Source organism: Hemibagrus wyckioides, linkage group LG24 (genome assembly GCF_019097595.1).
Source record: "Hemibagrus wyckioides isolate EC202008001 linkage group LG24, SWU_Hwy_1.0, whole genome shotgun sequence".
Lineage (NCBI taxonomy): Eukaryota > Metazoa > Chordata > Actinopteri > Siluriformes > Bagridae > Hemibagrus > Hemibagrus wyckioides.
The window spans coordinates 5,611,515-5,639,462 of record NC_080733.1 but is presented as its reverse complement, the minus strand read 5'-3'; the positions used below and the strand labels follow the sequence as shown (position 1 = coordinate 5,639,462).

The window sequence follows — 27,948 nt, the reverse complement described above, 5'->3', positions numbered from 1 at the left end:
TCCTCTCCTCAAGGCTTCTTCCTCATATATTCATAGGGAGTAGGGGGATGTGGTTAAGGTGTTAGAATACTGATCGGAAGGTTGTGAGATTGAATCCCAGGTCCACCAAGCTGCCACTGCTGGGCACCTGAGCAAGGCTCTCACACCGGAGAGCCGGTGTGTGATGATCCAGACATTTTTTGGCAGAATTATTACTTTACAATACCGTTCCCTGTTGTGTATTGCATAAGTGATTATTTTTTCCACGTTGTGTATTCACACATTGAAGTACTGTGCCTTCATGTTTCAGTGTAAGAGCATACCGTATTGCAATTAGTCATAAATGTCATAAGAATTTGCCTCCTATTTCTACTCCTAAGTTTTAATACAGTTTTTGCACGTTTCTATTGTACAATTTTTTGGTAAATGTAATGCACAGATAAACTGTACGATTCTGTAAACATCAGTATTCGGACTATCTGAAGAACCGAAAAAGACAGGGGGTGAAGTGAAACCAAAGGTTTTCAAATGTTACTACACAATGGAGCAATTTTCCCAGATCCAATGCGATATCATGAGACTGTTCCACTGTCCCTGAGTCATGTGTATTAAATCAAATAAACTCAATCCAACTACAGCAAAGCTGAGATTCCACAGCAAATTCATTCACACATGTAAAAGCTATAATACAATACAGATACTTACATTGCTTCCATGTTCTTTATTGTAGAAGAAAAGGGTTGCGTTGTGAAGCTTGAACCAGTAAGTTACCCACCTGAGTCTCTAAAATATTTAGCAAAACGAATGCCATTATTAAACAAGCGGACCTCTTTAGTTAGTATAAAATGACTTAAATGCTGAGAATGTCATCAGTTCAAGCTGATCTCCAAAAATATTATATATTACAAATATGCTGTACTGTATACAAGGGCCCAGCCAATTAGCATGAGCTTAAAAGTAACACTTACCATTTTATCTTTTCTCTTTTTCAGAAACCCTTGGCACATTGGCATACACATTATTGACTCTTCTCCTGTAGACATGTTCACCTTCTGAACTGCTGTTAAAGTCTGAAGCAAATGCGATACCTGATGCTGAGATGACCAAATCACTTCCCGTTTTTAGAGGCCCTCTTTCAGGTTATAAAACTCTAATTTATTTCCCAATTCTGTTTCTGTTTAGAGATTGTTTTAGTTGATACTGTCTAACAAAGAGGGTACTTACTTACAGATTATTTTTCTTCATTATTAATGATGGTCATGTCGAATTATGTGTGTAAAGAGACTTACGTGGATCATGCATGGCATAGCAACGGTGCTAACTTGTACATTCCTGTCTATGTCCTGCCTACTGAATGTTCAGTCTTCCTACTGAAAAGAAGCAATATTGAACAAACATATGATAGACAGCTCTATAATCACACCGTTTATTGTAAATGTTTGAAAGATCAGAAATGAGTACAACAGCTTCATGGTGTTGAACAGGGAGTTTCTGCACTGAATAATACAATGCGCCATTAATTGAACAAAATAGGTGAGGTGGTGGTGGTAGTAGTAGTAGTAGTATTTATTAATATAGATAATATTAAATATTTCATGTGGAGCCTATCAACAGAGTTCTCATAGAGACCATGTCCCATTGACCTGACCACAGAATCTACACTTTGGGCTCTTTCTTGTGATCTTGTCAACAAGGCGGTGAAGCTTATAGATAGCTTTCACTGCATTAGTGTGTCTGTGGGGGCCAAGGGCAAAAAGAAACAAATCATAAATATAAAAACAAACCATATCATTAAAAAAAAATCCCTTGTATAGTGCCTGCTGCATGCAAGGTCAAACAAAACATTTTGACTGAAACATGACATTAATAAATTATTACAGCTGAAACGTGCTCAAAGCATAATGACCTATACATGTGAGAAATGGCTTTGTTTCTGTGCATCTCCCATTATGTGCGTGCATACAAGTTCTCTACTGCCTTTTGTCCGCCGAAGCAATATTTACATTTATAAACAAAGAGTTCCATCCTCTCGTGCCTCTGCTTGAGCCGTCTGATAAGAGATACACCCGCTAATACTGATCTGAGAAAAAAAAATAACGTCGTTTAAAACCAGTCTGTCTACGGCCTGTAGCATTCAACCATGGCTGACACACAAGACATTTGATATAAGAGCACAGGTTGAAATCAAAACTCCGAAAGAGAAGAAAATGGTTGCGTGTAGGTTCAAATATATAAAATATAGCTATCCATCATGATACTACTAGTTTTCTCTTAAAGGAGAATGACTGGGCTGGAGGGAAGGAGAGGAAGAGTTTCTCCGCTGGATAAAGGATTGCAGTCGCATGCTGCATGTAACTGATCACCGGTGCTTGAGAAGGGCTTTGTACATGGCGAAGCCTAACACTGCGAATACTGTGGCTCCGACGCTGGCCCGCAGCCAGAATGTGGAGTTCTTCAGGTCAGCCTGGGTCATGTGTCTGCATCAGAGAAAAGGAGAGAGAGAGAGAGTTAGTCAAAACACACCCTTTGATTCATTCATTTTGTTGGTAAATGACAAATGACAAATCAACATGAAGTTCCTTTCGCATGTCTAAAAAAAAAAAAAACAAAACATAGAAATGTGCAACATAAAATTACTTCAATATGAAAGTCTTTCTAATGATCACAAAGGGAATCTCCCTAAATAAAGTTCTTCTATTTGTCATTTGGCATTCCCCATTCACTCAGTGCTAGGTGCAGAGGCACGGAGGTGAACTGTGATAGGGACGGCTGCTAGGCAGGGAGGTGGAGCAGTACAGTACTAGCAGAAGCACAGGAAGGGCAGTGGGCACTCGTCAAGGGCAATAAAGTATAAACATGATAATGAACACCTTGCTGAGATGCTCGGGACACAAAAGAAGCACTAAAGAACATAAAATAAAATGATTAAGATCACGTTCCCAAAGTGTCCAAATCGAATCCAAAAGTGTCCGAATCGAATCGAATCCAAAGTGTCGCACATTTCCTTTAAACATCTGCTCTATTGCCAACGTGAAAAGCAAAGACGCACACAACTCCAGCCTGCTCATTCAGACCCTGCTCTTCTTTGTAGACCAGCCAGAGTTTCAGTGTCAGGAATCAATACATAAATATCAAGATAACCACCAGAATGAAATACACCAAAATAACAGCCAGAAATGTTTTGTGAACCAACTTGGTCAGAAACCCATCAGTGAACTGAACACACAGGAACGCTGCGGGACACACAATGACCCAACGGTCCGGGTGAGGACGGTGTTTACCTGGACATCAATGGGTCGACAGTCGCCTCCATGTTGATCGAATCCTTTAAAGAGCCTAATGATGGATGAGGCTGGTCTCCTCATCAGCTAAATAACAAATATCCTTTCCATAATAAAAGGGCCCCAACCTTGTGCACATGCGTACAGGACGACAATTCACAGCACAGCCACCATTACATGCTCCAAACAACCACCCAGAAATGCAGTAAAGGGAAAAAAAATAAGTCTGAGTTAATAAACAGATCAGTAAATCAAACCACAAAGCTCACAGTGCTGCGAGAACCTTTGACCGATTATGGACTCGGATAATGCCTGGTCAGAGAGGTGAGTGTGTCATCTAGCCATTCTCACTGAACCGCAGCTTCCAGTATCCAAGCACAGCACAGACACCAGAGTAAACCACACCATCATTAAATGCCCAAATACCAACGTTTTCAGTCCTTTAACATGTACCACTGAAAAAACGTTGCCATCTTCAGTAGTTTTATATAAATCAGCCACCAAACACATACAAAACACCAAGTCAGCAACCAGAATGACATTACAAGCAAGAAACAGTTTAGTGTCTACAAATTAAAGTGCCAAGAGCTAGCTATTAACCCAGTGCATACACACATTCCATACTCTTCACAGTCCCTGCCTGTAACAGGTTAAGACCAAACTCCTGATCTAAGCAATACTACTACAGTCCAGGTAGTGAAACAGAGATAAAAGAAGACATGCTAGCAGGGTTAGAATGAAGTGAAGAGATGCAATATGATAAGGAACAGGCCCAGCCAAACACGCGAGAATGAACACCTACGGAGGGAAAGAACAAGCATGACGACACAGGGCGTAATACAAAAGGAAACAGACATCAAATAGAGAATTGAAAGGGTGACAAAAATACATGTCATAGTTTCAGGTATTCTGTTAACAAGGACCAACAAGAGACACGGTAAAGAATAAATTCAACTGATAATCAAGTCTATTTTTGGATACATGTTTGGATATTTCCATTGACTCATACTAGACACACATCAGTTACACGTAAGTATCTAAAAGTCTCTTGTAGATCTAAACTTAAAGAGCAAGAAATTTCTTTGTAGACTAGAAAGGATTCTCAAGTAAGATGATGTAAATACATTAGTTTATAAGTTGTTAGAATGCTGTAGTTGAACAAAGAGCCAGTTGTAGGGGGGTCAGTATTCAAAACATAAATAAATAAATAAATAAATAAATTCAGGGAGAACTGCAGCCGCAAAGGATATAACACCCAGCAGCTACAGCACTGCCAGCACAATGATGGAGAAAAAAAGTGAATTAGTGCAGTTACTGTTTGCATATCCACCTGAAAAATATTTCAACAAATAAATGTAATTAAACACTAACCTGTATTAATGAAATCAATTATTCAATTACGCTGTCAGCCAACACCCTGAATTAAGAGCGATACCAATATTAAAAATAATACCTTAAGGAATAATGTTACTTGTAGAAGGGAAAAAAAAAACATGATCTATGTTAGTCATGCAATTTTAAACAAAACCTAATGTTTTATTAGAACAAGAAAATCGACAATGTTTAGTAAAGCCCCATGCATTCATTAGCACCAGTTAAAGCTTGACGCTGGTTTTAATCTTCAACACTAAATTGAAGTTCATCAATAAATCTTTTGAAATAATGGACTAGAACTGCACAGACTGTGGCAAAAACCCACTGAGTTTCACCACAAATGCATCCCCAATTTGGTCACCTGCCAATGGCTATATGGCCTTTTCCCCCGAATACATCAAGCTCACGGAACCCCATTATTGGCTAGTGTCACTGTCATTGACCTAGCAGCCAGTATCACATCCATCACCCAGTGAACACCTCCAAAATTGCTAACTCCTGGCAATGAATGGCTGAGTCTTTGAAATTTGCAATTGGGTTTTTGCGCTCTCCTGAATATTCAGCAAATGTGTTTCTGTTCCACCAACTGGGAGCCTGAGGAAACAAATGTTTCATGCCAGATTCTGTTAGCCTTCTGACTGCCAATTGACCCACACATCAACCATTGTTCCCGCCAGAATACCAAGACCACCAAAAGGAGACATATGGTTAGAGCTAAAATCCTTTGACTAGCCACCAGCAGTGAATTGCCATGAGTCACATCACTCAGATCAGAAAGAACACTCACTATATTCACTTTGCTACTGATAAGAGCTTGGCACAGCAATCTTTAATAGCAGTGTCTGATAACATTCTGATTCCACATTTACTACCGTCTTCAGATTCCTCTGTATCTCTTCCACTCATGCTCAACCAAACACAGATTAAAGGGCAAATCAGAAATCTGAAGCTCCTCTACAACTGCTGCTGTTGTTCATATTCATGGTTCTACCTAGTAGTACCACAAAGAGAACTCTAATATGATGGGAAATAGACATAGGTCTGATAGTTTCTGGAGTTAGATGAACTATTCCTGTCCACTGAAAAAGGACTCTTAGGGCGGCTAATACTAGCTAGATTAGACCATTAGCAACGGGTGGACCTAAACAATGCATCTGTGAAAAGCATCAATAAAACCTAAAAATCATACCTGGTTTGCGCTACCTCTGTAGAATTGATGCAAAGACTAAGCAGAGAGCATTAGACATACCCCTATATAGTTTATTGACACAGAGGACACCCAACTACAGACTAACCCTAACCCACACACACACACACCACCACCACCACAGATAGTTCTCAACAAGGATCTATGGAGTAGGTAAAAAGGGTTAGAAAGACCTAGGTAACCCATATAGAATATCCCGACCATCTGCGGTGGATATGCAACGCAAAACAGAGTAGGCGTGTTAGGAAACAGAGGGTAAAGGTGGCCATAAAGAGCAGGAGGAGGGCAGGGCTGGGCTTAGACACCTGTTCACAATGACACTGTAGAGTTTGGCCCTGACCGAACGCAGGAGCTCACTGTTCAGCAGGTTCTGACTGATGCAAAACGTGCACCTGTTGCAGCCACACATGCACCGGAGCTTGCCGTGGCTGCGGAGACACACACATACACACACAAACAGGAAGAGGAGTTCAGAGTCATGTATGATGCACGATCATGAGACCTGATGCCTAAATTTTCCTCTTCCTCTTTAAATGGAGCTCCTGCCATCCTATAATCACCACTTAAGAAATGGAAGCAGAAATGGAAAAATTGAAGGAGGCAAAACCATAATTTCAAAAGCACAATTACACTCTTAATAACGTAACCATGTTTCACCAGATCAACTGTCTGCTTAATATTTTTGCAGCATGCATGACTATAACCTTGTCCAGGATTGCCAGGTTTTTATCTTTAACAGATAATTTTATCTTCTGTAGACATGCAAATTATTTTTCTAAAACCATTGTTAATTTTTATCTGACACCGGTGAAAAACAGTAATTATATTGTGATGATTGTGGAGTGTATCCAATGTAGATTTAACAAAACAAAACAAAAAAAACAGCCAAGCAAAATTCTTACTTCTGTTTAGTCTGGTTTCAGAGACTTGTCGTTGGCTGACTTTTTTCCCCCCAAATGTCTCGTCTAACTGAGAGTTATATATACACATTATTATATTGGCAAAAGTTTTGGGACGTCTGTCTTTACATGCATGTGGAGTTGACCCATCCTTTACAGCTATAACAGCTTCAACTCTTCTGGGAAGGCTTTCCATAAGGTTTAGGAGTGTGTTTATGGGAATTTTTGACCATTCCTCTAGACGCACGTGTGTGGTCAGGCACTGATGTTGGACGAGAAGGTCTGACTCGCAGTCTCCGCTCTAATTCATCCCAAAGGTGTTCTATCAGGTGAGCATGACTGCACACCAAACTCTCTCATCCATGTCTTTATGGACCTTACTTTGTGCACTGGTGTGCAGTCATGGTGGAACAGGAAGGGGTCATCCCCAAACTGTTCCCATTAAGTTGGGAGCATAAAATATCTTGGTATGCTGAAGCATGAAGAGTTCCTTTCACTGGAACTCAGGGGCCGAGCCCAACCCCTGAAGTCAATGCTTTGGATGGGTGTCCCAAAACTTTTGGGAATATAGTGTATGTTTAGCTTTTTCTGCACTGCGACTCACATAATGTTGTCTAACACTACTAGCTATTGACCAAGGCTCCTAGAAACTGCACTAAAATCCACAGTTTTGTACAAGATTAAAGGACTTTGCTTTATCATTATTTTATTATTGCAATATTACTTAAGGTTTACAAAGACCAGAGACAAAACCCAAGCAAGCAAAGCTTTAATACTCAAGAAAACTTTTTATCCATCTCATATTAAACAAACGTCCGGCTTACCTGAAGGATTTCTGTGCTTGTACACTGGATAAGGTAACCAAATCCCATCTTAAATCCTACTTTATCAGAAGGACATTGTGCTTCTTTGTCAACGTTATTATGAATAGCTTTTTTTTTTTTAATACAGTTAAAGAGATTTCTGGATGTTAAATTACGATCGATATTTCCTCCAGCAGCATCAAAAGGAGTATGGATTTAATCAACTCAATCGCGACAGTAGCTCTACCTGTAGTCTTTAATTTTTCTTTTCAAATATGTAAATTAGAGATAGCACGGGTCAATACAGCACAAAATGCTGGACTGGACAGCCGAGGGTGAAAAAAAAAAAAAAAGAACTAATCTGGTAAGAATCTGTACAAATCTATTTAGGAAATAGAATTGATTACAGCAACGTAATGTAAAGCGACATAAAATGATCCAAAGCTAACAACTTATAATAAACTTCATCATCCAAATTACTATAACAGTCATTTTGATGTATTTTTTTCTGTAATAGTGCACGAGTATTAAGTGAAGTCTTAGTGGCAAAAGAATATATTAAAATGGTGTTATTATTAAATGATACTCAAACTGCCAGTAATGAACTGCCAGATTCGTGACATGTTTCGACCCTTCGTTTATTAACATCTCACAATCTCGCGATTTCTTTGCCAAGTCAAAAACGTTTCGTAAAGAATAACGCAAAGGAAAAAATAGACAGGGGAAGAGAACAGGCAGCCATGAGAGCCATGCAGGAGGGTGGAAAGGTGGGTAAGAATAGGCTGAGAAAGCTTTACTCACGGATACATGGCCATGGTGGTGAGTTTGGTGTAGATGTCTCTGCTGGGAGCTTCAGCTGTGTTACAGGTGAACTGCTGTGGTGGGTGCAGCTTGTGCCTCCTGCAGAAGTCTAGAGGAGATGTGCTGTAGTGTTGGCGAACCTCATGCAAGTCTGACTTGGCAGCGATCATCATACACGGAGTCTTGCTGTCCATAAAGTATTTCTGTAGAATAAAAAATGAGGTCATGCTGATCCACAGTTCAATAGTTCTTTATAATAATTAACCCTATACTTGTACCTGATGTAGTTTGTAGCCTGATAAGATTACAGTTACAATTCTCTTCTTCGTAATTTGCGTATATAATCTCACAGATGTGCACATGTAGGACAAACCTTATAAACCTTTGCGCAGTATTCAAAAGAGCGTGGATTACTGAGGTCATACACTAGACAGATAACATCACAGGCCAGATCAGCTTCAGAGAGGAACTCAAAGTCTGGGAGAACCTCATGTAGCTGAGAAAGACACAAAGACAACATTAATTTCATGCCCTTCATTAAATCTTTGGATATATATGGATTCTGATTATTGCAATACGTAAACTTACAAGCAAGTACTTCTCCTGTCCATAAACATATGTGGTGCTGATGGCATAGTAGGATTTGTGGTCTTCCCTAATTTGCTTTTGCCTCTACAAGACACACACACAAAATCAGCGTTTCATGCCAAGAAGGTGTAGATACCTAATCTGGAAAAGCTTGGTGCTTTTCCATGGCAATGGAACCAGTTCTCAACTGGCAAGACTGCTTTGGTGCAAGCAAGGAAATTCCTCTTGGCCCAAAACAAAGGCCTGGGGACATCTGAACCTTTAAAGGTGGCATAATTTGTCACTATAATAAACAAACTGAAGAACAGAGGTTTTAAGGCTAAAAAACATAAATCACTGAAGCAAGGAAAAACACCCCTTTTCCAAATAACTGCATGGGTGTGACATTAATGACCATAAAGTTTTGATAAGCAGTTCTATTAAACAGCAAGCATGTACTGAGTCTACCATCTACCAGATAACATCTTTGTGCAGTGTACTCACAGCTAAGTTCCTGCCCAGAAAGGCTTGCAGGAAGCCACTCTTGCCACTGCCGCGTGCTCCCAGGACGTTACACCGGAACACACTGCGCTGGGTTTGCTTCTTCTGCAGGTCAATGTGCTTGTTCCTGGTGACTACACCACACAACACAGTTAACATACACATATAGGTTAAGGCACAAGAAGGTATACATCTAGTCTCTCTGTCTCTTACTTGTGATGGCAGCAGCCTGAGACTCCTGTTCATGAATGATAGAGTAACCAAGGTAACCCAGGTATTCCAAGCAGCGCTGTACATCCAAGTATGTTGTCAGCCTGAATGTTAGATCAGACATCATGTAAGAAAACTGCCTGTAGTATTAAAGTGTGTGAAATAAGTAGTTTAGACTGGTGTCTTTAGATCGGTAACGTTACTTACGTCCACTGGGACAGGTAGCCCTGGTAGGTGATCCAGCCCTTGTCATTGGTGTACACTGTATTGTTGACATCAGGGCCCCAGGGCATGTAGGGAAAGACTTTAAACAGATCTTTCAACTCATCAGGAGACAGTGCACAGTCTCGGTCCTGAAACAAAGCTTGGCTTTATTCTGGGATTCATTTTGGAAAAAGCTGGACTTATTTCCTCACCAGTCTGTACGTGTTGCACCAGCACTGTGCACCTCTTAGTGATCCCCCCCAGTCCCTCAGTGTCTCAACTGTTGGACTCACCTTGTCATGCTTGTCAAAGACACTCTGCAGGAAGAGGTAGGCATTGTGGTTTAGCTCTGTGGTGCAGTTCGGAGGTATTTTTAACCTGCACAAACACGGATGGTCCCAGATTAGAAGAAGATTTAATTAAATCCTGGCTGTTCCTGGCACTAACAGAGTCTGCCTTAATGTGGCGCTTTATAGTTAAAATCCTGTCAGCAGATCTCATGTCAACGTACCTCATCAATATACCATGGAACAATCAAACATACAAGCTTGATTTACTTGTTTTGCAAGTAAGTAACTTTCCAGATCAATATTTTTTAAACAAGTCCTTGTGTGGGTTTTCCTTGCTAATCATTTAAGCTCATTTTAAGTTTTAATCACTAGAGATAACCTAAAAGAGCATTTCAAGTGTTTGGGATCTCTCTACACCTTTCCTTAACGAAAGCAAGAAATTATTTGTTTTTTAAGGTCTATTGATGCTTTTAGAGCGTGAAAATGAATTGCTCGGTTCTAGTGAAACAGGTTATTTCACTCAGCAGTGGAACCGAGTAGCAGAAATGCATTACTGCCTCAGTCTAACAGCCTATTAAAATAAAATAATTTATTCCAGGTTTATTGGCACCCACTGCAGATCTGATACTGAACACAAAAGGACCCAAACTTGTTTGCCAAGGAACAATTTGCAGTGTGTGTACAAGAGCTAACCGTAACCGGTTGTTATGAAGGTTTTGTTGAAACTGCATTATTGTTTCAGCAGCACTGTATGATTTTATTTGGGTTTACGCCCAACACTGTATGTGACTCACAGGGGAAACAGGTATTCCTGGGTGAGCTCCAGGTCATCGTCGTAGCCAAACCTTCGGAGCACAGTCCACGTGGTCTCATGCCTCCCTCTCTGGATAAAGAGAGTGTGCAGGAACAAGAAACCTGGCAGGAGAAGAGCGCATGACCGAGTTAGCTAAGCATATTTACATTTAATCCTCTCTTACCTAAGGCAATTTACACAAGGTAAACAAAAAGGTGAGCTATAAACAGTGAGGTTCATGTCCATCAGAGCTGACCTTTAAGAGTGAGACCGTTGTCCCTAATGCCGTCAGTCATGTTTCGCCGCACAACATTTTTCACATCCTCCAAGGCTTGAGGAGCAAGCGGCATGTTAAAACAGGTTCTCTGGGAAGAAAGAAAACACCAAACACCCTGGTATTAGACTAACTAAGCCTGCATGAGCAATTTCAATATTCACTATAAAATCATGCACAGACACCTTCAGTGAAAGAAATTAAGAGCAAGGTTCATACTTGGAAGAAATTGAGTTCATGGTCATTGAGAATGCCGTCGTTGTCCAGGTCAGATATTTTGAAGATGCGAGTCAGTGCTTTGATGCAAGAAGGCTTCATCTGAAAACAGACCACAGATATTATCATTAAAACTGTATTTAAAAAATATATATAAACAACAAACCTAAGTAAGGTTTCCAAATCTGGGAGAACGGGATATTTTGGAGGGAATCGAAAATGTAATAATGAAGGCAGTGCAAGAATTTCTCACCTCCTTTTCCTCTGGGCAGTAAAGAGGGCCTGTAGGGTGCAAAACGGCCTTCTGGGCATAGTAGAACAACTCGGAGATATTCTTCAGGTTTTTTGCAGAACACTAAAAGAATAATGGTTCAGATGAATAATGGATAACTAAGTAAAATTACATGCAACTAAACACCGATCAGCCATAACATGATGAGCAGAGACAGGTGAAGTGAATGACACTGATGATCTCCTCATGGCACCTGTTAGTGGGTGGGATATATTAGGCAGAAAGTGAACACTGTCCTCAAAGTTGACGTGTTAGAAGCAGGAAAAATGGACAAGCGTAAGGATTTGAGTGAGTTTGACCAAGGGCCAAATTGTGATGGCTAGACCACTGGATCAGAGTATCTCCAAAACTGCAGCTCTTGTGGGGTGTTCCCGGTCTGCAGTGGTCAGTATCTATCAAAAGTATTCCTAAAGTCCTGTAAGTCCTTTAAGTTCTGTAAGTATGGTTTAAGTCCCATAACTTACAGGACTTAAAGGATTTACTGTTAACATCTTTGTTCCAGATACCACAGCACACCTTCAGGGATCTAGTGGAGTCCATGCCTTGAGGGATCAGGGCTATTTTGGCAGCAAAAGGGGGACCAACACAATATTAGGCAGGTGGTCATAAAGTTATGCCGGATCAGTGTATATTGGTGGGATATGTGAGTTTAAAGGTTTGATCTTTTAATCTAGTTCTTTGGTCTAATTTACAGAGATTATAAAATGCTTTTATGTTTTTCCTCCTTGTCCAGGATTAATATCCATTTTATCAAAAGGTAAACAACATGACCTGACACAAACCCACCTCGAAGTGGATTATTTTTATATAACTCCATGACCTGAAGCGTTATTCTGCTTATACCACAGTATATTTTTTTCACAGTTTACAGTTACATTCAATGTTATGTAATGTACATAAAAAAATTTAGTTCCAGATATCGCTTCTCACACTATAGCAGTTAGAAAACAGTTGTTCCCTCACTAGCCTTTCTTTTTCTTGTTATTATATTATAATATAAATTATATTGGGTGCCTTCCATACAAACCCCTGTGAAGCATAATAACGAAAACATTTGTCATCGCCTGAAATACAGTCAAATCCATATGGTTATAGATATATATAATGAACCCACACCTGATCAATCAGCTTCAACAATTCAACCAAACTGTGCTATAATGCAGAATTATACACTTATTACAGCTGTAATAATAATCACATGACACTTCAACATGCTGTAATCCCACTGACGGATATACTTTATTTCTTTTGTGAAAAAGGTCAGAGCTCATGACCCAGCCTGAATAAGAAGGATTAATCCGATTTCCTCTACTCAAGCGTTACGTGCATACAGTCTTGTAAAAGCAGTCTCTTAATTTAGACACTGCAGTGTGAAACTTATCTCACTAGGATATGGCTGGATGCCACATGAGCCACCAGGTGATGCCCGTTTCCTCCATGATACTACTGCATGCCTGCACACGCTCAGCGTCTTTGACTGAAATATTTGCTGAACTTACTCCTCTTAGGTTCAGAAAGACTTTCTACACACATAACACTAGTCACAAAAAAGTAACAGGAGAGCTCTACTTACCTCGACGCAGGTCTCAATTTCTGAGTACTGATTCATGATGGGCAGAATGGTCTCCATGCTGCTGTGGTCCACCAGGTCTGACTTATTCCCGACGAGAATCAGGGGCACTCTGGAAAATGTCACAATGTTTATAGATTCAGAATTGCATTGCTAATTCAAGCCCAGTGAACATCATTCACTCCTTCCCTCCTGCTGAAAGAGGCATGTTTTCCCATTTCTCAAGGCATATCACTGTTTAGGGGTCTGTGCTGAAATCTATTGATTTTCTTAAAAAGAAAATCTTAACAAAATCACACAAGCACAAAATCACACACTACATTATATTCGGTTTAATCAGCCAAGTGAGCAGAGACCTTGTCTGGTTTGATTCGGAGCTTACAGTGCAGTTAGATTGATATCATCTGATTTATGACTCCTGCACTCGATAATCTAAATTGCTTTCTGGCTTCAGCCAAATAATAATGCCTCAAGCGCCATTAAATCCTGCGTAATTCTACCGACTTTCACCTGATTTACACGATATGCAAAACCCTAATTTAGCAAAAAAAATAAAAATAAAATAATACTCTCCCTAGTGTGGTCATAGACTCACACTAAATCTGTTCATGTGTATAATATCCAGAGCTTTCTGGAAAAAAAAAGAGAAGATTCTTATGGAAAAGCTGACTTAAGTTACATCACAATTCATCTTTAGCTATTTTAATTAATATATACAAAAGGCATAAAAAAAATCTAAAAAAAATATATAAATAAAAATAAGTTGTTGTTCTTTCGGCTGCTCCCTGTTCAGAATCGCCACAACGGATCATTTGGTTATGATTTGGCACAGGATTTACGCCGGATTCCCGTCCTGACACAACCCTCCCATTTTATCCGGGCTTGGGACCGGCACTGAGAGTTAACTCTTCAGTGGCTGGGTTAGCACCCTGCCTAGGAATCGAACCCGAGCTACGACAGTTAGAGTGAAGGATCCAGTGGCTGGACCACTAGGAGGGTATATAAATAAAAATAAGTAAATAAAGTACTTTAAATGCATCATGCATATACCACATGGCTGTCATAGCCATTCAAAACCTTGCATCTGTGTTTCTGTCCTCAGAGCCTGTGTTCAGATATGAGCAGGCTGACCGTTTCAATGCACCGTAAAGCCGTGTACAGACTGCAGACACAGACACACGTACCTGCTGTCCTTGTCTGTTCTGTCATTGATGAGGGGAATCCAGTGACTTGTTACCTAAAGAAAAGCAAATAAAAAAGGGGTTTGAAACACCAATAAACCATATGCAATTAACTAAAACAAAACAAAAAAACTATTACATAATTATCTGATTTCTGTAAAGACCAAACCTACCTTCTCAATAGACTTTTTGTTGTTTACGGAGTACACTATGCATATGACGTTCGCCTGTAAGAAAAAATAATAATAATAACGATAATAATAATAAATGAATATAGAATGTAGAAATAATATGAAAAGACATGGAATACAATACAATCCTTTATGAGCACCATAAATAGTGCACATACATACACTATATTGCCAAATGTTTTGGGACACCCCTCCAAATCACTGAATTCAGGTGTTGGTTTTCAGGTGTTAGGCTCGGCCCCTAAGTTCCAGTGAAAGGAACTCTTAATGCTTCAGCTTCATACCAAGACATTCTGGACAATTTCATGCTCCCAACTTAGTGGGAACAGTTTGGGGATGACCCCTTCCTGTTCCAACATGACCGCACACCAGTGCACAAAGCAAGGTCCATAAAGACATGGATGAGTGAGTTTGGTGTGGAGGAACTTGACTGGCCTGCACAGAGTCCTGACCTCAACCCCATAGAACACCTTTGGGATGAATTAGAGCAGGGACAGTGAGCCATGGTCAAAACAGGGACGTCTGCCTTTACATGCACATGAATGTAATATGGAGTTGTCCCGCCCTTTACAGCTATAACAACTTCTTCTGGGAAGGCTTTCCACACGGTTTAGGAGTGTGTTTATGGGAACCTTCGACCGTTCCTCTAGAAGCGCATTTGTGAGGTCAGGCATTGATGTTGAATGAGAAGGCCTGGCTCGCAGTCTCTGCTCTAATTCATCTCAAAGGTGTTCTATCGGGTTGAGGTCAGGACTCTGTGCAGGCCAGTCAAGTTCCTCTACAATATAGTATAGAAATATATAATAAGAAATTTATTTATGACAAAATTTATCATGATACTGACATTATGCAATTTCATCACCCAGCCCCAAGTCTGATGACCCACTTATATCCCGAATTCAGCCCAGCTCTAAGCATGTCAGTGAAATCAGGCTCACCTTAGATATTTCTTGGAACAGCTGTTCATCTGACTGCTCTGCTTCTAGAGATTAAGAAAATAAGATCAGCAGATAGAATGAGAGAAAACATCAGCTAAGGAGCACTGGAAAACACACAGCAGAGTACGAGTATAAATAATAATCAGTGAGTGAACATCAGAGATGATGCTGCACGCCATATGACCTTACCAGAGTAGTCCACTATGTGTGTGGGCACTCTCTCAGGGGTGACGTCAGCAGGAATGGTGATCTCCTCAGCACGCAACGGTACCTTAAGTGTAGCAAAACAGCAGACATTTAAATGCTGGTTAATGTTTTCAACTATTATGTACACCGATCAGGCATAACATTATGAGCAGTGAGAGGGAAAGTGAATAACACTGATGATCTCCTCATCATGGCACCTGTTAGTGGGTGGGATATATCAGGCAGCAAGTGAACATTTTGTCCTCAAAGTTGATGTTAGAAGCAGGAAAAATGGGCAAGAGTAAGGATTTGAGCGAGTTTGACAAGGGCCAAATTGTGATGGCTAGACCACTGGATCAGAGCATCTCCAAAACTGCAGCTCTTGTGGGGTGTTCCCGGTCTGCAGTGGTCAGTATCTATCAAAAATATTCTTTACATCCTGTACGTCATAATGGAGGCTCCACCTCGCAACCTACAGGACTTAAAGTATCTGCTGCTAAAATCTTGGTGCCAGATACCACAGCACACCTTCAGGGATCTAGTAGAGTCCATGCCTCGACGAGTCAGGGCTGTTTTGGCCGCAAAAGGGGGACCGACACAATGTTATGCCTGATCGGTGTATATACAACTCATTAATGAAACATTAATGTTGTGAGAGATGTAGTGTTACCTCATCAGGGAATTCCTCACTGACCAGTGACATGATCAGTGACGTCTTGCCCACTTTCGCTGCGGAAGGGAAAAATATTTCTTGATCAGTGCTCTGGTGTAAAGCATTTAAAACGACTCGAATCTTCACATATGATATACAACTGCATGCAAAATTTTGCACTCCCTCCTGCCTCCAAGACAAAATCTAAAAGAAATTCACCTGACCCTCTCAGTTTACTAAGCTGAACGTGAAAAAAATAGAAAATGTAGAAAGAGTTTAGACATAAAAACGAACCAAACAAACAAAGACACATCATGTCAGGCAATCTGATGGGGTTAGACAGAGATGTTCAGGGATGTGTAGGATGATGGCAGGATTATGAAACCACGGGATACACTTCTGCTTCTGAGGGTGTGCAAACTTTTGCACTTCACTGTAAATGGACTTGAGCTCCATCTGAAAGACCAATTCCTTCATCCTAACTGCGTTCAACACGTCCTGTAAACAAAGAACATCTCCCATGATCTAAGAGGAGCATCCTCACTATACATGTCTGAAAAAAGGTTGTGCAGCCCCCCTTAGAGCTTGTGCTCGTGTTGCTAATGAGTGTTGGCTGCTTTAAATGGAGTGGATCTCTAAAAATAAATGTTCCTGATCTCTAAAAAGCCAAAACTGCGTCTAAAAGTGCACGAAACAGTACCGCTGATCGACCTCAGACTGCAGTGAAGGTGTGTAATAGAGCTGAAGTTGAGGGCAGGCAGGAGGCGCGTGAAGCAGCTAGCTAAGTGGCTACATTAGCTCCGTACAGAGCACCAAACCTGATTACTTACGTTCCCCGACTAGTAATATCCTTACGTCCTTCCTCATGGTTAACGACGGAGATCCAGTTAAAACAAACGAGAAGCTCCTTGGAATAGCATGTAAGCTAACTAGCAGCACCTTCTGTCCCGGCACTGTGCTTCTGTGAGGCTAGCTAAGGGAAGGTAAGCTAAGCTAATGACACGGGTGCCACGCATGCGCAATTCGACCGATTGGCGCTCTTGTAGGGCAAAACGGACGGAAGTTGGCTTCTGATTTCCGAATCCACCTTAACATGGTGCTTGCAGTGACAACGTATCGCCTGTAGATGGCGGTAATTAGCTGGATAAATTTGTGCCTTATAGCATTTGCACACAATTTTGTTTTGAACCTTCTTTTTTCCAGAAACGATATCAGGAATTTGTTTTCTTGCTGAAGTCAACACAATTCACACAATATACACACTTTAAAGGATATACAACAATAAACATACTATTTTTTTGCTTGAGTAAGTTACACCAAGCACCCCTGTAGGGCAGCCGGAGTGTTTCTGTCTGAATATTTCAGTCTGAAATCCACAAAGAAACCAAATTGTCACAGTAAAAGTGAAAAAACAGCATTTTAGTATAAGTTAAATAATAATAAAATAATAATAATATGTGTAGTGAATTACAGACCATTTACACTGACCAGGCATAACATTACGACCACCTGCCTAATATTGTGCTGGTCCCAAAACAGCCCTGACTTGGCCCTTCATCAAACTCGCTCAAATCCTTAGGCTTGCCCATTTTTCCTGCTTCTAACACATCAACTCTGAGGACAAAATGTTCACTTGCTGCCTAATATATCCCACCCACTAACAGGTGCCATGATGAGGAGATCAGTATTCTTCACTTCACCTGGTCATAATGTTATGGCTGATCGGTATATATTATTTAGAAAAACTGTAGTGTTTATAAGGAAATCTTTTAAAAAAAATCTTGGTGATGAAGTCAACAGAATTCACAGACTTTACACATTTTACAAGATATATAGTAATAAAGTAAACATACAATAATGTACAGTTACAAAACAGTGGTTGTTACATATAATTACAGTGTAATAGATTGTTAAATGTCTACCTAAAGCACAACTGGTCCCACAGGTGAAACCTGCACTGGACCCACTCCAGTTTGCTTACCAGCCTCATGTGGGTGTCGACGATGCTGTCGTCCATCTGCTGCAGCATGCTCACTCCTACCTGGATGGGTTGGTGGTACTGTGAGGATCATGTTTTTTTATTGAATTTTTCTAGTGCCTTCAACACTATCCAACCATTCCTGCTGAGTGAGAAGCTGCTTAGAATGAGTGTCAGTTCATTCACCATCTCCTGGATTGCTGACTATTGGTCAGACAGGCCCCAGTTTGTGTGCCTCCCTGTCTGACACAGTGGTCAATAACAGAAGAGCACGTCCTGGGACTGTCCTGTCTGCATATTTGTTCACTCTGTACACCTCAGACTTTCAGTACATCTCTGAATCATGACACCTGCAGAAGTTTTCTGATGACACTGCAGTGGTGGGGTGTATTATGGATGGACAGTAGTTTGAGTAAAGCGGACTTTGTGGACTGGAACACTAGGAATTACCTGGTTCTAAATGTGATGAAGACCAAGGAGATGGTGTAGGACTAAAACTTTGATTGAGCCCATAACCATCTTGGGCGAGGAGGATGGAATTGTTGACAACTACAAGTATTTGGTTGTACACTTAAACGACAGACTGGACTGGAGGACCCACACTGATGCTGTGTACAGGAAGAGAATGAACAGACTTGGTGGCATTGATTTATACAAATAAATAGGCATTTTATACAATATATAATACCTTTCTTTTAAAAAAGTGAACTTAAATCAGGTTTGGATTAGATTACACATTTCATCTTCTATTGGTCATTGCTGGAGGTAGCAGAGCTGAAGATGTTGAGGTTCTCTTTGGGAGTGACACGGTTGGACAGGATTAGGAACGAGTACATCAGAGGGACGGCTCATGTTGGACGTTTGGGGGATGAAGTTAGGGAGTCCAGATTAAGATGGTTTGGACATGTCCAGAGGAGGGAGAGTGAGTATATTGGTAGGAGAATGTTGGCCATGGAGCTGCCAGACAGGAGGCAAAGAGGAAGGCCAAAGAGGAGGTATATGGATGTAATAAACGAGGATATGAAGCTAGTGGGTGTAAGTGTTGAGGATGCAGAAGACAGGGATAGGTGGAGAGAGATGATTCGCTGTGGTGACCCCTGAAGTGAAATAGAAGATCTTCTATTGGTCAAGAAAGAAATTAAAATGCATTATACATTATTGTTTAATCATTTATTTTTTTTATTACTCGAAAGGGGTTTGAACAAGTAGCATTTTTTGTTGTTAATAAATAAAAGGTAATTATACATTCATGTAGATGGAATAATTAAGAAAGTTCAAAAGCCCTCCACACGGATGAAACCTGTACACTAAAGAGCGCCCTCTACAGGTCTAACAACACATCTGCAACAGCTTTTTAAGGTGGAACGGACAGGTTCGCGTAATAAGTCAGTTTGAGTCTCGTGCAGAATGAAAGACTGCCGTGCAAACACACTGTCCATTAACAAACACACATTTAAGAGCAGTTCATGTTAGTGCTGCATTCAGATTAAGGCTACAGAGCAAAACACGACCATTCATTTTTAATTCATGACATCCTGGTTCATTTTTTCGGGCACATGCTGGAAGGGGTGTGTAACCGGTAACTACGGAAAACCAAAAGAGACAAAAATGTGAAAGCGTTAGGATTTGTTTTAAACCTAAATAAGACACACGTGGCGCCCCCTGTAGGCCATCAGGAGTGTGTTTCTGTCTAAATGTTTCATCTTAAAAGTTAAGATGAATAATAAGGTAATGGATAAGGCCAGTTTGTCACAATGAAGGTGAAAAAGTACATCATTTTAGTAGAAATAAAATGAACATCTACTGAATTTTATCTATTGAATTTTTTTTTATCAGGAAATATGTCAGAACCCAAAATATATCTATTTGTTTCAGAAACACATGCAGACAATCATCCAACTTGATCATAAAAAGACATGTTTTGTCAAATTTTGTCAGTTTGGTGTTTTTTAATGTGTTTGACTAGCAAAAGAATAAAATCCACATATTTCTATTAACCCTATTGCCAAAAGTTTTGAGTGAGTTTGGTGTGGAGGAACTTCAGAGTCCTGACCTCAATCCGACAGAACACCTTTGGGATGACTTAGAGCAGAGACTGTGAGCCAGACCTTCTCGTCCAGCACCAGTGCCTGACCTCACAAATACACACACTTCTAAACCTTGTGGAAAGCCTCCCCAGAAGAGTTGAAGCTGTTATAGCTGCAAAGGGCGGGACAGCTCCATATTAAATTAATGTGCATGTAAAGGCAGACGTCCCAGTTTTGGCCTGGATTGCAGTCTCCGCTCTAATTCATCCCAAAGGTGTTCTATCAGGTTGAGGTCAGGACTCTGTGAAGTTCCTCCACACCAAACTCACTCATCCATGTCTTTATGGACCTTGCTTTGTGCACTGGTGTGCAGTCATGTTGGAACAGGAAGGGGTCATCCCCAAACTGTTCACACAAAGTTGGGAGCATGAAATTGTCCAAAATGTCTTGGTATGCTGAAACATTAAGAGTTCCTTTCACTGGAACTAAGGGGCAGAGCCCATCCCCTGAAAACTAACACCTGAATTCAATGATTTGGAGGGGTGTCCCAAAACTTTTGCCAATATAGTGTACAAACAGACCTTAATGTAGAGCTGTAGCAGATGGTTGCAGTGGTTTTGCGGGTTTCTGAAACACGAGGGTGGTGCATGAGGATGTGCTTATTAACAGACAGCAGTTTTGGGCTGTTCTATTAATGAGCTCTCTCTCTCTCTTTCTCTCTCTCTCTCTCTCTTGAACAGTAAGCTGAGAGTGAATATGGAAGTGATCCTAAAAGAAGCCAAGAGTGCTGAGTGAGCTGAAAAACAGTTCACGTTTGGATGTCTTTAATAGTGTTTCTCCTTTTCTCTATTTTCAGTAATGTCTAGAAGTGGATAATATCTAATATCTAGCAAGTCCACCATGCTTGTGTTTGAAATTATTTACAATTATTTTTTATTTATTTTATTTTATTATTATTATTTTTTTTTTTTTTACAAAATGTCTTATTAAAAGAACTTGGGAAAGAGGTCCTTCATGTAGAAAATCACACATTCACACATGTGTGTAATTATTGGTGTTCATTAAAACCATAAACATTAACTGAAGAATTGAGCTGAAGGAGTAAAACACTAAAAATAAAATACTGAGGCTTTCTGGGACACTTTCTCAATTCTCCAAATTTGAGCACAAACTGATACTTGATTTGTTTTGCTATTTAAACCAAAAAAAAAAAAGTCTGAAGGTGATGTACACCTGAAAATAGAAATCACCTCAGTACAGAGAGTTTAAAGCCAGAGCTGTAAAAAATTACTAGATAATTATAGAAATAACCAATTTTTGTGTTAAGCACCCACTGTTTATTTTCTCTCAGTCCAAATATCTATTTCCTGCCGTGCTACAGCTCTGTCCTTTTAGCCCTGCAGATCAGTTAGCAGCTCACATCTACAAAACCGTAGCCTGCAATCCAAACTGTGGAGCCTGTAGAGGTTTACTTCCTGTAGCTGGGTCGGTTTAGGGTAGAAGCTCTATCTCACTGCAATCAGACCAGGCAGGAGTTCACTTGGAACCAGACGGAGACAATCTCAATTAGACCAGATCTCGGATCAACTGTTCTGACCCACATCTAAGAGCGATTTTGCGACTGTTCTCACCTGCATCAACAAACTGCATCCACACCAGAGTTCAATTCAAATGGACTAAACACTGCGTATGGGAAAACAGCTCCACTCTCGTCCTCTCTGAGGAAACCCTGTCCAAATGGGTTCCATTACATAAACCATTCCATGATGAAAGTTAATCCCAATGAACCCTTCAAAGTACTCTTGAGTGTTTTACTCACTTTTTTTTATACTTAAAGAGTATACTTTGAAAAGGTTCAGGTTAAACATTTCATACATTGTGCAGCTGATATTATAAATATCCACAGTGATGGGAGTCCAAACACGCTTCTATCCTCGATGATGATCATTTTCGTCTGCGAATATTGGCCTCGGCTGAAAAACAGGAAATTGAATAATTTTAGATGTAATGTATCAGCTACATAAAATCACTACTCTACTTTATTTTCTCCACAATTTGGTCACCTGCCAATTTCCACCCAACAGCCAGCTCTCTCTGTCATACAACATATACCACCCAGAGAGGGTGAAGACCAACACGTGCTTCCTCCATGACATGTGAAGCCAGCATGTTTAATTAGCATGCTCGGAGGAAAGCTCTTTCTGTTCTTCTCGGCTGTACTCATGATCTCAAACGATTGGGTTAGTGACAGGAGTTAGAATATGCCATCTCTCCTACCAATATGCCATGTTATCCCTTGGCTTCCTGGCCATGCATTGTCTGGATTTTAATGTCCAGATATTTTGTTTTTCGATTGCGCCATTAAGGACAGAAATTCTCAGATTTGATTGCTTGTAAATTTGCTTACTGGTGTAATCCTGAGGAAGCATAGGCTTGGAGATGATGAATTTCAGGGCGTCCATCCACTCCTTTCTATCTCGCTCCTGCTCACACATGAAGATGAACTGGCGGTCCGGTGTCTCCACTGCCATCCCACATTTCCATTTATTTCCTCTGGTCCCCTTCGGCATACACTCACTCACTGAGTAGCCATGATTCTCTGTCCCAATGAAAATGACCCCAAGCTCCACAGCATCCTTGACAATAATAAGTAAAGTCTGGGTGTCGATTCGATTTCAATTAGAAAAATATTGATCAATTGACAATTGATCTTGACTTACCAGCTCTGTTTTAAAATAGAGTAGTTTTCTCTCAAGGCCATCCAAGATGAACCATCTCTTCTTGAATGGCTCCCGGTGCTGGTCAGTAAAAAAGCAAAGTTATTCAAATATACATAAAAATATACTGTGCACATTACTGTACACTGAATTTACTAAACATTCTCTAAATATGAAGGAGAATTTTTAAAAAACACTGCTAATATTAAGAGAGTCACTTACCGAAGGTCCAGTTTTTTCCATGTAACCCTCTTTTAAGTAGTTTCTGGTAATCCATGGCAGCAGCTTAAGAGAAATTTAATGGTACATGCTGAATACATATAAGAAGGTACATGCTGAATACATATAAGAGAAGATAATGCTTGACTTAATGCATTTATTCTGACTTCAAAACAATTAAGTGCTTACCTCAGCATTACTGGCGGTAGGAAATGCTGTCTTCAGGTAGGCAAAACGTGTAGCTCTTATAGCATTGTACCAATTCACAATTTCCTGAAAGGGTAATGATGTCTCAGTTACACTCTGACTTCTGACAGGATGCTTTAAATGTGTGTCCAGATGTGGTCAGTATATGTATACAGAATGTTTTGATCCAGATTATGGCATTGCTTTTAAGGCTGTAGTTCTGGAAAACATGTCAAGGAGTGTGACTAGGCATGGGTACCTACAGGCATGCTGTGTAGTTTGTCTGATGCATGAAAATGCTCGGTAACCTATCCATCCATCTATCCATGCATCCATACATTTTCTGTACCACGTATGCTACACTAGGTCATAAGGAGTCTATCCCAGCGTACTCGGGGCACAGAACATCCTTGACAGAGTACCAATCCATCACAGAACACAATCGCATGCACTCACACACTACAGACAATTTTTAGAGACGTCAATCAGCCTACACAGCATGTCTTGAGACTGAAGGAGGAAATCCAGTTGTACCAAAACCCCAAACCACGGGGAGTACATGCAAATACCACACACGCAGGGCAGAGGCAGGAATCAACCTCCCCTAAGCCCAGAAGTGGAGGCAACCACTACCCACTAAACCCACTCTGCCCCTCAAAATATCAGTTATGTTAGAAATGTGGTTCTGTGAATCCTGGATAACTGTGACTGTCAGACAACTGTTCAAGCAACCGGACACATTTTTTTATGTGCATACAGGGAGAATTTCAGGCAAAGTCACAAAGTAACTGGTTAGCGGCGTGCCCCATGTGCAATCAGCCAAGCTCCAAGATGGCTGCAACTGTGTGACTTTGTTGGAAGATCCAGGCAGTTGTAAGCACAAACACAACTCATTACTTCTTGTGTTTAGTAGGAGTGCTACAAAACTGCAATGTGCAACCTGTGAAACTTGTGTCTCAGTACACCGATCGGGCATAACATTATGATCACTGAGAGGTGAAGTGAATAACACTGATGATCTCCTCATCAAGGCACCTGTTAGTGGGTGGGATATATTAGGCAGCAAGTGAACATTTTGTCCTCAAAGTTGATGTTAGAAGCAGGAAAAATGGACAAGCGTTTGACAAGGGCCAAACTGTGATGACTAGACCACTGGATCAGAGCATCTCCAAAACTTCAGCTCTTGTGGGGTGTTCCCGGTCTGCAGGGGTCAGTATCTATCAAAAGTAAGACCTGTAAGTATCTTTTAAGTCCCGTAAGTTGGCCCATAAACGGCCAACCTTGTAACTTACAGGACGTAAAGGATCTGCTGCTAACATCTTAATAATGCTGCTAACACAATATTAAGCAAGTGATCATAATGTTATGCCTGATCGGTGTACAAGTTGACACTGGATGGTATAAAAAAAATAAATTAAAATATAATATGCTTTTACTTCCCTGTTGGGAAAAGACAAGACTGACAAAATAAAAAGCCTTTCAGCTAAACTGGAAATAGATCCTATTTTTTTGCTGTTTAAAATTAGGAAGTAGGTTTCCTTTGTTTAAAAATGCACATATATTATAAAAGAGGTTTCTGCTCTCATTGAGAATGAACCGAGACGGATATTTATAAAAACCAAATATTTAAAAACGGCCCAAAATGTGTAATGGAAGAATTAATTGACTCACCTGACCACTTTCATGGTAAACAAAGAGGTTTCGGGTGTGGTCCATAACTGAATAAGTGATCTGAAGCCCGTGAGCATGTCCAATCTTCTGAGGCTGAAAGGTTGCATTCAGAGTCTGTACAGAGATAACAGCCTTTGGCCCTTTTGATTCCTAAAACGAAAGAGTAAGTATAATATGCTGAGCTATTTCAGGTATTTACTGTTACATAATGCAGTCACAGACTCCTGAATGTACAGAATGTTTGCAGGAAAAACACGCTCTATTGTTTGATCCAGTTAACAAAAAGGAAGAGTAATGAATTACAGATGATGATGAACAAATGGAGACATTTAGTGTAGCGCACGGTTGTGTAATTCATCTTAGTGGAAACTCTAAAACAACATGCAGCATTCCACCAGTTTCAGAAAAATTGCTTAACCAGGCATATTGTGTACTCACATCCTCCTTATAATATTTGAGGGTGAAATCTTGCTCTGCTAAAACAAACTTCCTCTTGAGAAACTGTCCATTGTCCTTTCCCTTCTTCCACAACACTCCTTCATATACTCCTATAATCAACAAAAAAAAAAAAAAACATACTTATTGTAGAAACAGTCAAGGGCCATATTAGCTTCCATTATTAGGATTATAAGGCATTGAGATTTTGTACATTTATATCATTTACTACACAAGGATTAAAAAAAGAAAGCTACAGATTTACCTGATGAATAGGCTGTAAGTTTATTTTGCTCTGTAAACTCCTGTCTTTCATACTTGGCTCTAATCCACTGCTCCCTTAGGACACTATATCATAAAGGAAGAAGAAGAAAAAGCATCTCAAGCATGGGAAGTTGTTTAAGACAGAATAAATCTGAAGTCCAGTAAAGCGGCTACTGAACAGCCAAGCATGTTTTGGTGGAGACAAAACCTTACAGCTGTATGTTTAGGCAACTCTGGGTAGTTTTGACCCACTTTAATCAACCACTTGTATAGAGAACTGAAAGCAGATCAAAAGGCTTGACATCTAACACCAAGCCCCTCTTGGCTGAAACAGAAATACTTTACTAGTTCCCCTTATTGTTACTAAGATTATTGCATGCTTTAATGCACCCCTAGCAATTAGTTTGCCATATCAGCAGTCTCCCACTTCCCCAACAAAGTCTTCTTTAACTACAGCAGCAACTGCCATGAACAATAGCTTGGAAATAATTCCCTTTTGCAATGCCTGTAAATTGCCTCAGGGTTTTCAGTACTTACTCACAGTCATGTTGCTGCGGCTGATAATAGAAGACCGGGACAGATTTCTCGTAGAGATCCTTGGCATCTCGGTTTCCATGGGCTTTCATGAACTTTACGTTAGACCATGCAGTTACACAGAACACAACACAATTCAGCTCAACCACATGCTTGCTTTATTGCTCAGTGAAATTCCTTAGAGTAATCCTTTTGCAAAAGTAGACTTTACTTTGAACAGACATACATTTTGGAATGTTACACTGACAGTAGTGAAGTGGGGCTTAGAATAAACCGGAAATTAAGGACACCACGTTCATACCTGCACAAGCTCATCATCCCAGAAGTCTAATCGGATGGATTTTATCCGGCTGATACTTGATAAGTTGCGATGAGTTCCTGAGCAATTCAGGCAAACAAATACGCCAAGGGTATATGAAGCCCAGTCCGGGTCTGCAATGAACAAAAGAGGACTAAATTAAGACCTGGGGCTATACAACTGAAATGAAGACAAATTCAGCTGCTATTTCCTGCCTTGAGAGCTGAGAAAGAGAAACAGGATTTTATCAGCTATGCAAAGCAATAGTGCGAAAGTCTTTAGCACCTTAATATAATGCTGTACAAAAGTCTTGCGCAACTTATTTGTTTCAGTGTTATAGTTATTTATATTAGGACGTCTGATTTTTGAGTCGGTACAAGTTTCAGTACAGAGAGTAACATATTACATAACAAAACAAACAAACAAGAAGGTGGTGTTTTAAGCTGAAAACACAATGGGGCAAATACTGACTTTAATGTTTGTTTGTTTGTTTGTATGTGCTATTAATTTTTACTGTTCTTTATAGTATAGTATAATATATGTTTTTTTTTATATATGTATTAATATTTAACAGCATTTACTGGAAGAGATTTTAACTTTACAGCACTTCCTTTCCTTCCTTATTAAATCTGGACCAGCAGCCCAGTTCGTTTGTTTGAACAGGTGCGACTCTCTACAGCCTATATTACAATCTTTAACAAAATCTGATCATGTTAACTGAAATCTTAGTATAAAAACATAAATGTTATTGACTAAGCAGACAGCAGTAAAGAGGCAGTGGTGTGAATGTATAATGCCCTTCAGCAGTTTGACTGACCTGCGGCGCTGCAGTCAGCACAGCTACTGTTCTCCGGCTGCTTCACCAGTTCCAGAAGAGTCTTTTTATTCTTGTCACGATTTGCCATAAGAAACGAGGGGTCAGGGAATTTCAGGTAAAAACAAAACAAAACTTTAAGATATGGATGCGGTCGTTTTCATATCAAACATTTCCATTCTCTCCTGTTAAACTCGGACTCCTGTGTAAGCGCGCGCGTAAAGCTCGGTAGACAGCCAGCAGAGTAGCAGTGAATCAGGAGGAAGCCACGCCTTCTCTTATTTGACTGACACACACACACCTCAACGAAGATGCTTTTCTTTCTTTGTCTCTCTCTCTCTCACACACACACACACCAGGGAGGATGTCACTCTTGTTTTTTAATGCAGCCAGAGC

At 40.2% G+C, this 27,948-nt stretch overlaps 2 protein-coding genes across 4 annotated transcripts; both read right to left on the bottom strand.

Annotated features, from left to right (window-relative positions):
- Window positions 1-1,096: 1,096 nt before the first annotated feature.
- On the bottom strand, window positions 1,097-17,425 carry rhot1a (ras homolog family member T1a). 3 transcript variants are annotated; one of them, XR_009203442.1, is made up of 21 exons: window positions 17,240-17,425; window positions 16,428-16,486; window positions 15,761-15,842; window positions 15,572-15,615; window positions 14,616-14,669; window positions 14,446-14,498; window positions 13,265-13,373; window positions 11,653-11,754; window positions 11,403-11,501; window positions 11,166-11,274; window positions 10,911-11,031; window positions 10,120-10,204; window positions 9,830-9,975; window positions 9,626-9,726; window positions 9,416-9,546; window positions 8,933-9,016; window positions 8,718-8,840; window positions 8,345-8,547; window positions 6,147-6,269; window positions 3,261-4,058; window positions 1,097-2,456 (listed from the first exon to the last, which is right to left on the bottom strand). XR_009203442.1 is itself a non-coding variant. In XM_058377773.1 (20 exons), exons 1-20 carry the CDS (start codon window positions 17,274-17,276, stop codon window positions 2,339-2,341), a joined length of 1,983 nt encoding a protein of 660 aa, XP_058233756.1. In that variant the 5' UTR covers window positions 17,277-17,425; the 3' UTR covers window positions 1,109-2,338. The 3 variants fall into 3 exon arrangements, 2 of the variants coding, with proteins under 2 accessions (XP_058233756.1, XP_058233757.1); XM_058377773.1 differs by lacking the exon at window positions 3,261-4,058 and having other exon boundaries at window positions 1,109-2,456; XM_058377774.1 differs by lacking the exons at window positions 3,261-4,058; window positions 6,147-6,269 and having other exon boundaries at window positions 1,114-2,456; window positions 17,240-17,422.
- Window positions 17,426-20,012: 2,587 nt separating this feature from the next.
- On the bottom strand, window positions 20,013-27,810 carry adap2 (ArfGAP with dual PH domains 2). Its single transcript, XM_058378439.1, has 11 exons — window positions 27,556-27,810; window positions 26,742-26,872; window positions 26,444-26,535; window positions 25,908-25,990; window positions 25,646-25,755; window positions 25,208-25,357; window positions 23,540-23,623; window positions 23,354-23,416; window positions 23,135-23,212; window positions 22,822-23,050; window positions 20,013-22,387 (listed from the first exon to the last, which is right to left on the bottom strand). The coding sequence occupies exons 1-11, from the start codon at window positions 27,641-27,643 to the stop codon at window positions 22,359-22,361; spliced, it is 1,137 nt and encodes a 378-aa protein (XP_058234422.1). The 5' UTR covers window positions 27,644-27,810; the 3' UTR covers window positions 20,013-22,358.
- Between the last annotated feature and the right edge of the window lie 138 nt (window positions 27,811-27,948).

Bases quoted from the DNA above. Each gene is read 5' to 3' on its own strand.
- adap2 (XM_058378439.1), bottom strand. From the start codon at position 27,643: ATGGCAAATCGTGACAAGAATAAAAAGACTCTTCTGGAACTGGTGAAG. The intron at 26,873-27,555 runs GTCAGTCAAACT...TGTTCATTGCAG, and splicing joins TGCTGACTGCAGCGCCGCAG to ACCCGGACTGGGCTTCATAT. The intron at 25,991-26,443 runs GTAAGTACTGAA...TTTATGATATAG, and splicing joins CCGCAGCAACATGACTGTGA to TGTCCTAAGGGAGCAGTGGA.
- rhot1a (XM_058377773.1), bottom strand. From the start codon at position 17,276: ATGAGGAAGGACGTAAGGATATTACTAGTCGGGGAAC. The intron at 9,017-9,415 runs GTGAGTACACTG...TGTGTCTTGTAG, and splicing joins TTCTGGGCAGGAACTTAGCT to AGGCAAAAGCAAATTAGGGA. The intron at 2,457-6,146 runs GTGTCTAAGCCC...TCTCTGATGCAG, and splicing joins TACAGTGTCATTGTGAACAG to ACACATGACCCAGGCTGACC.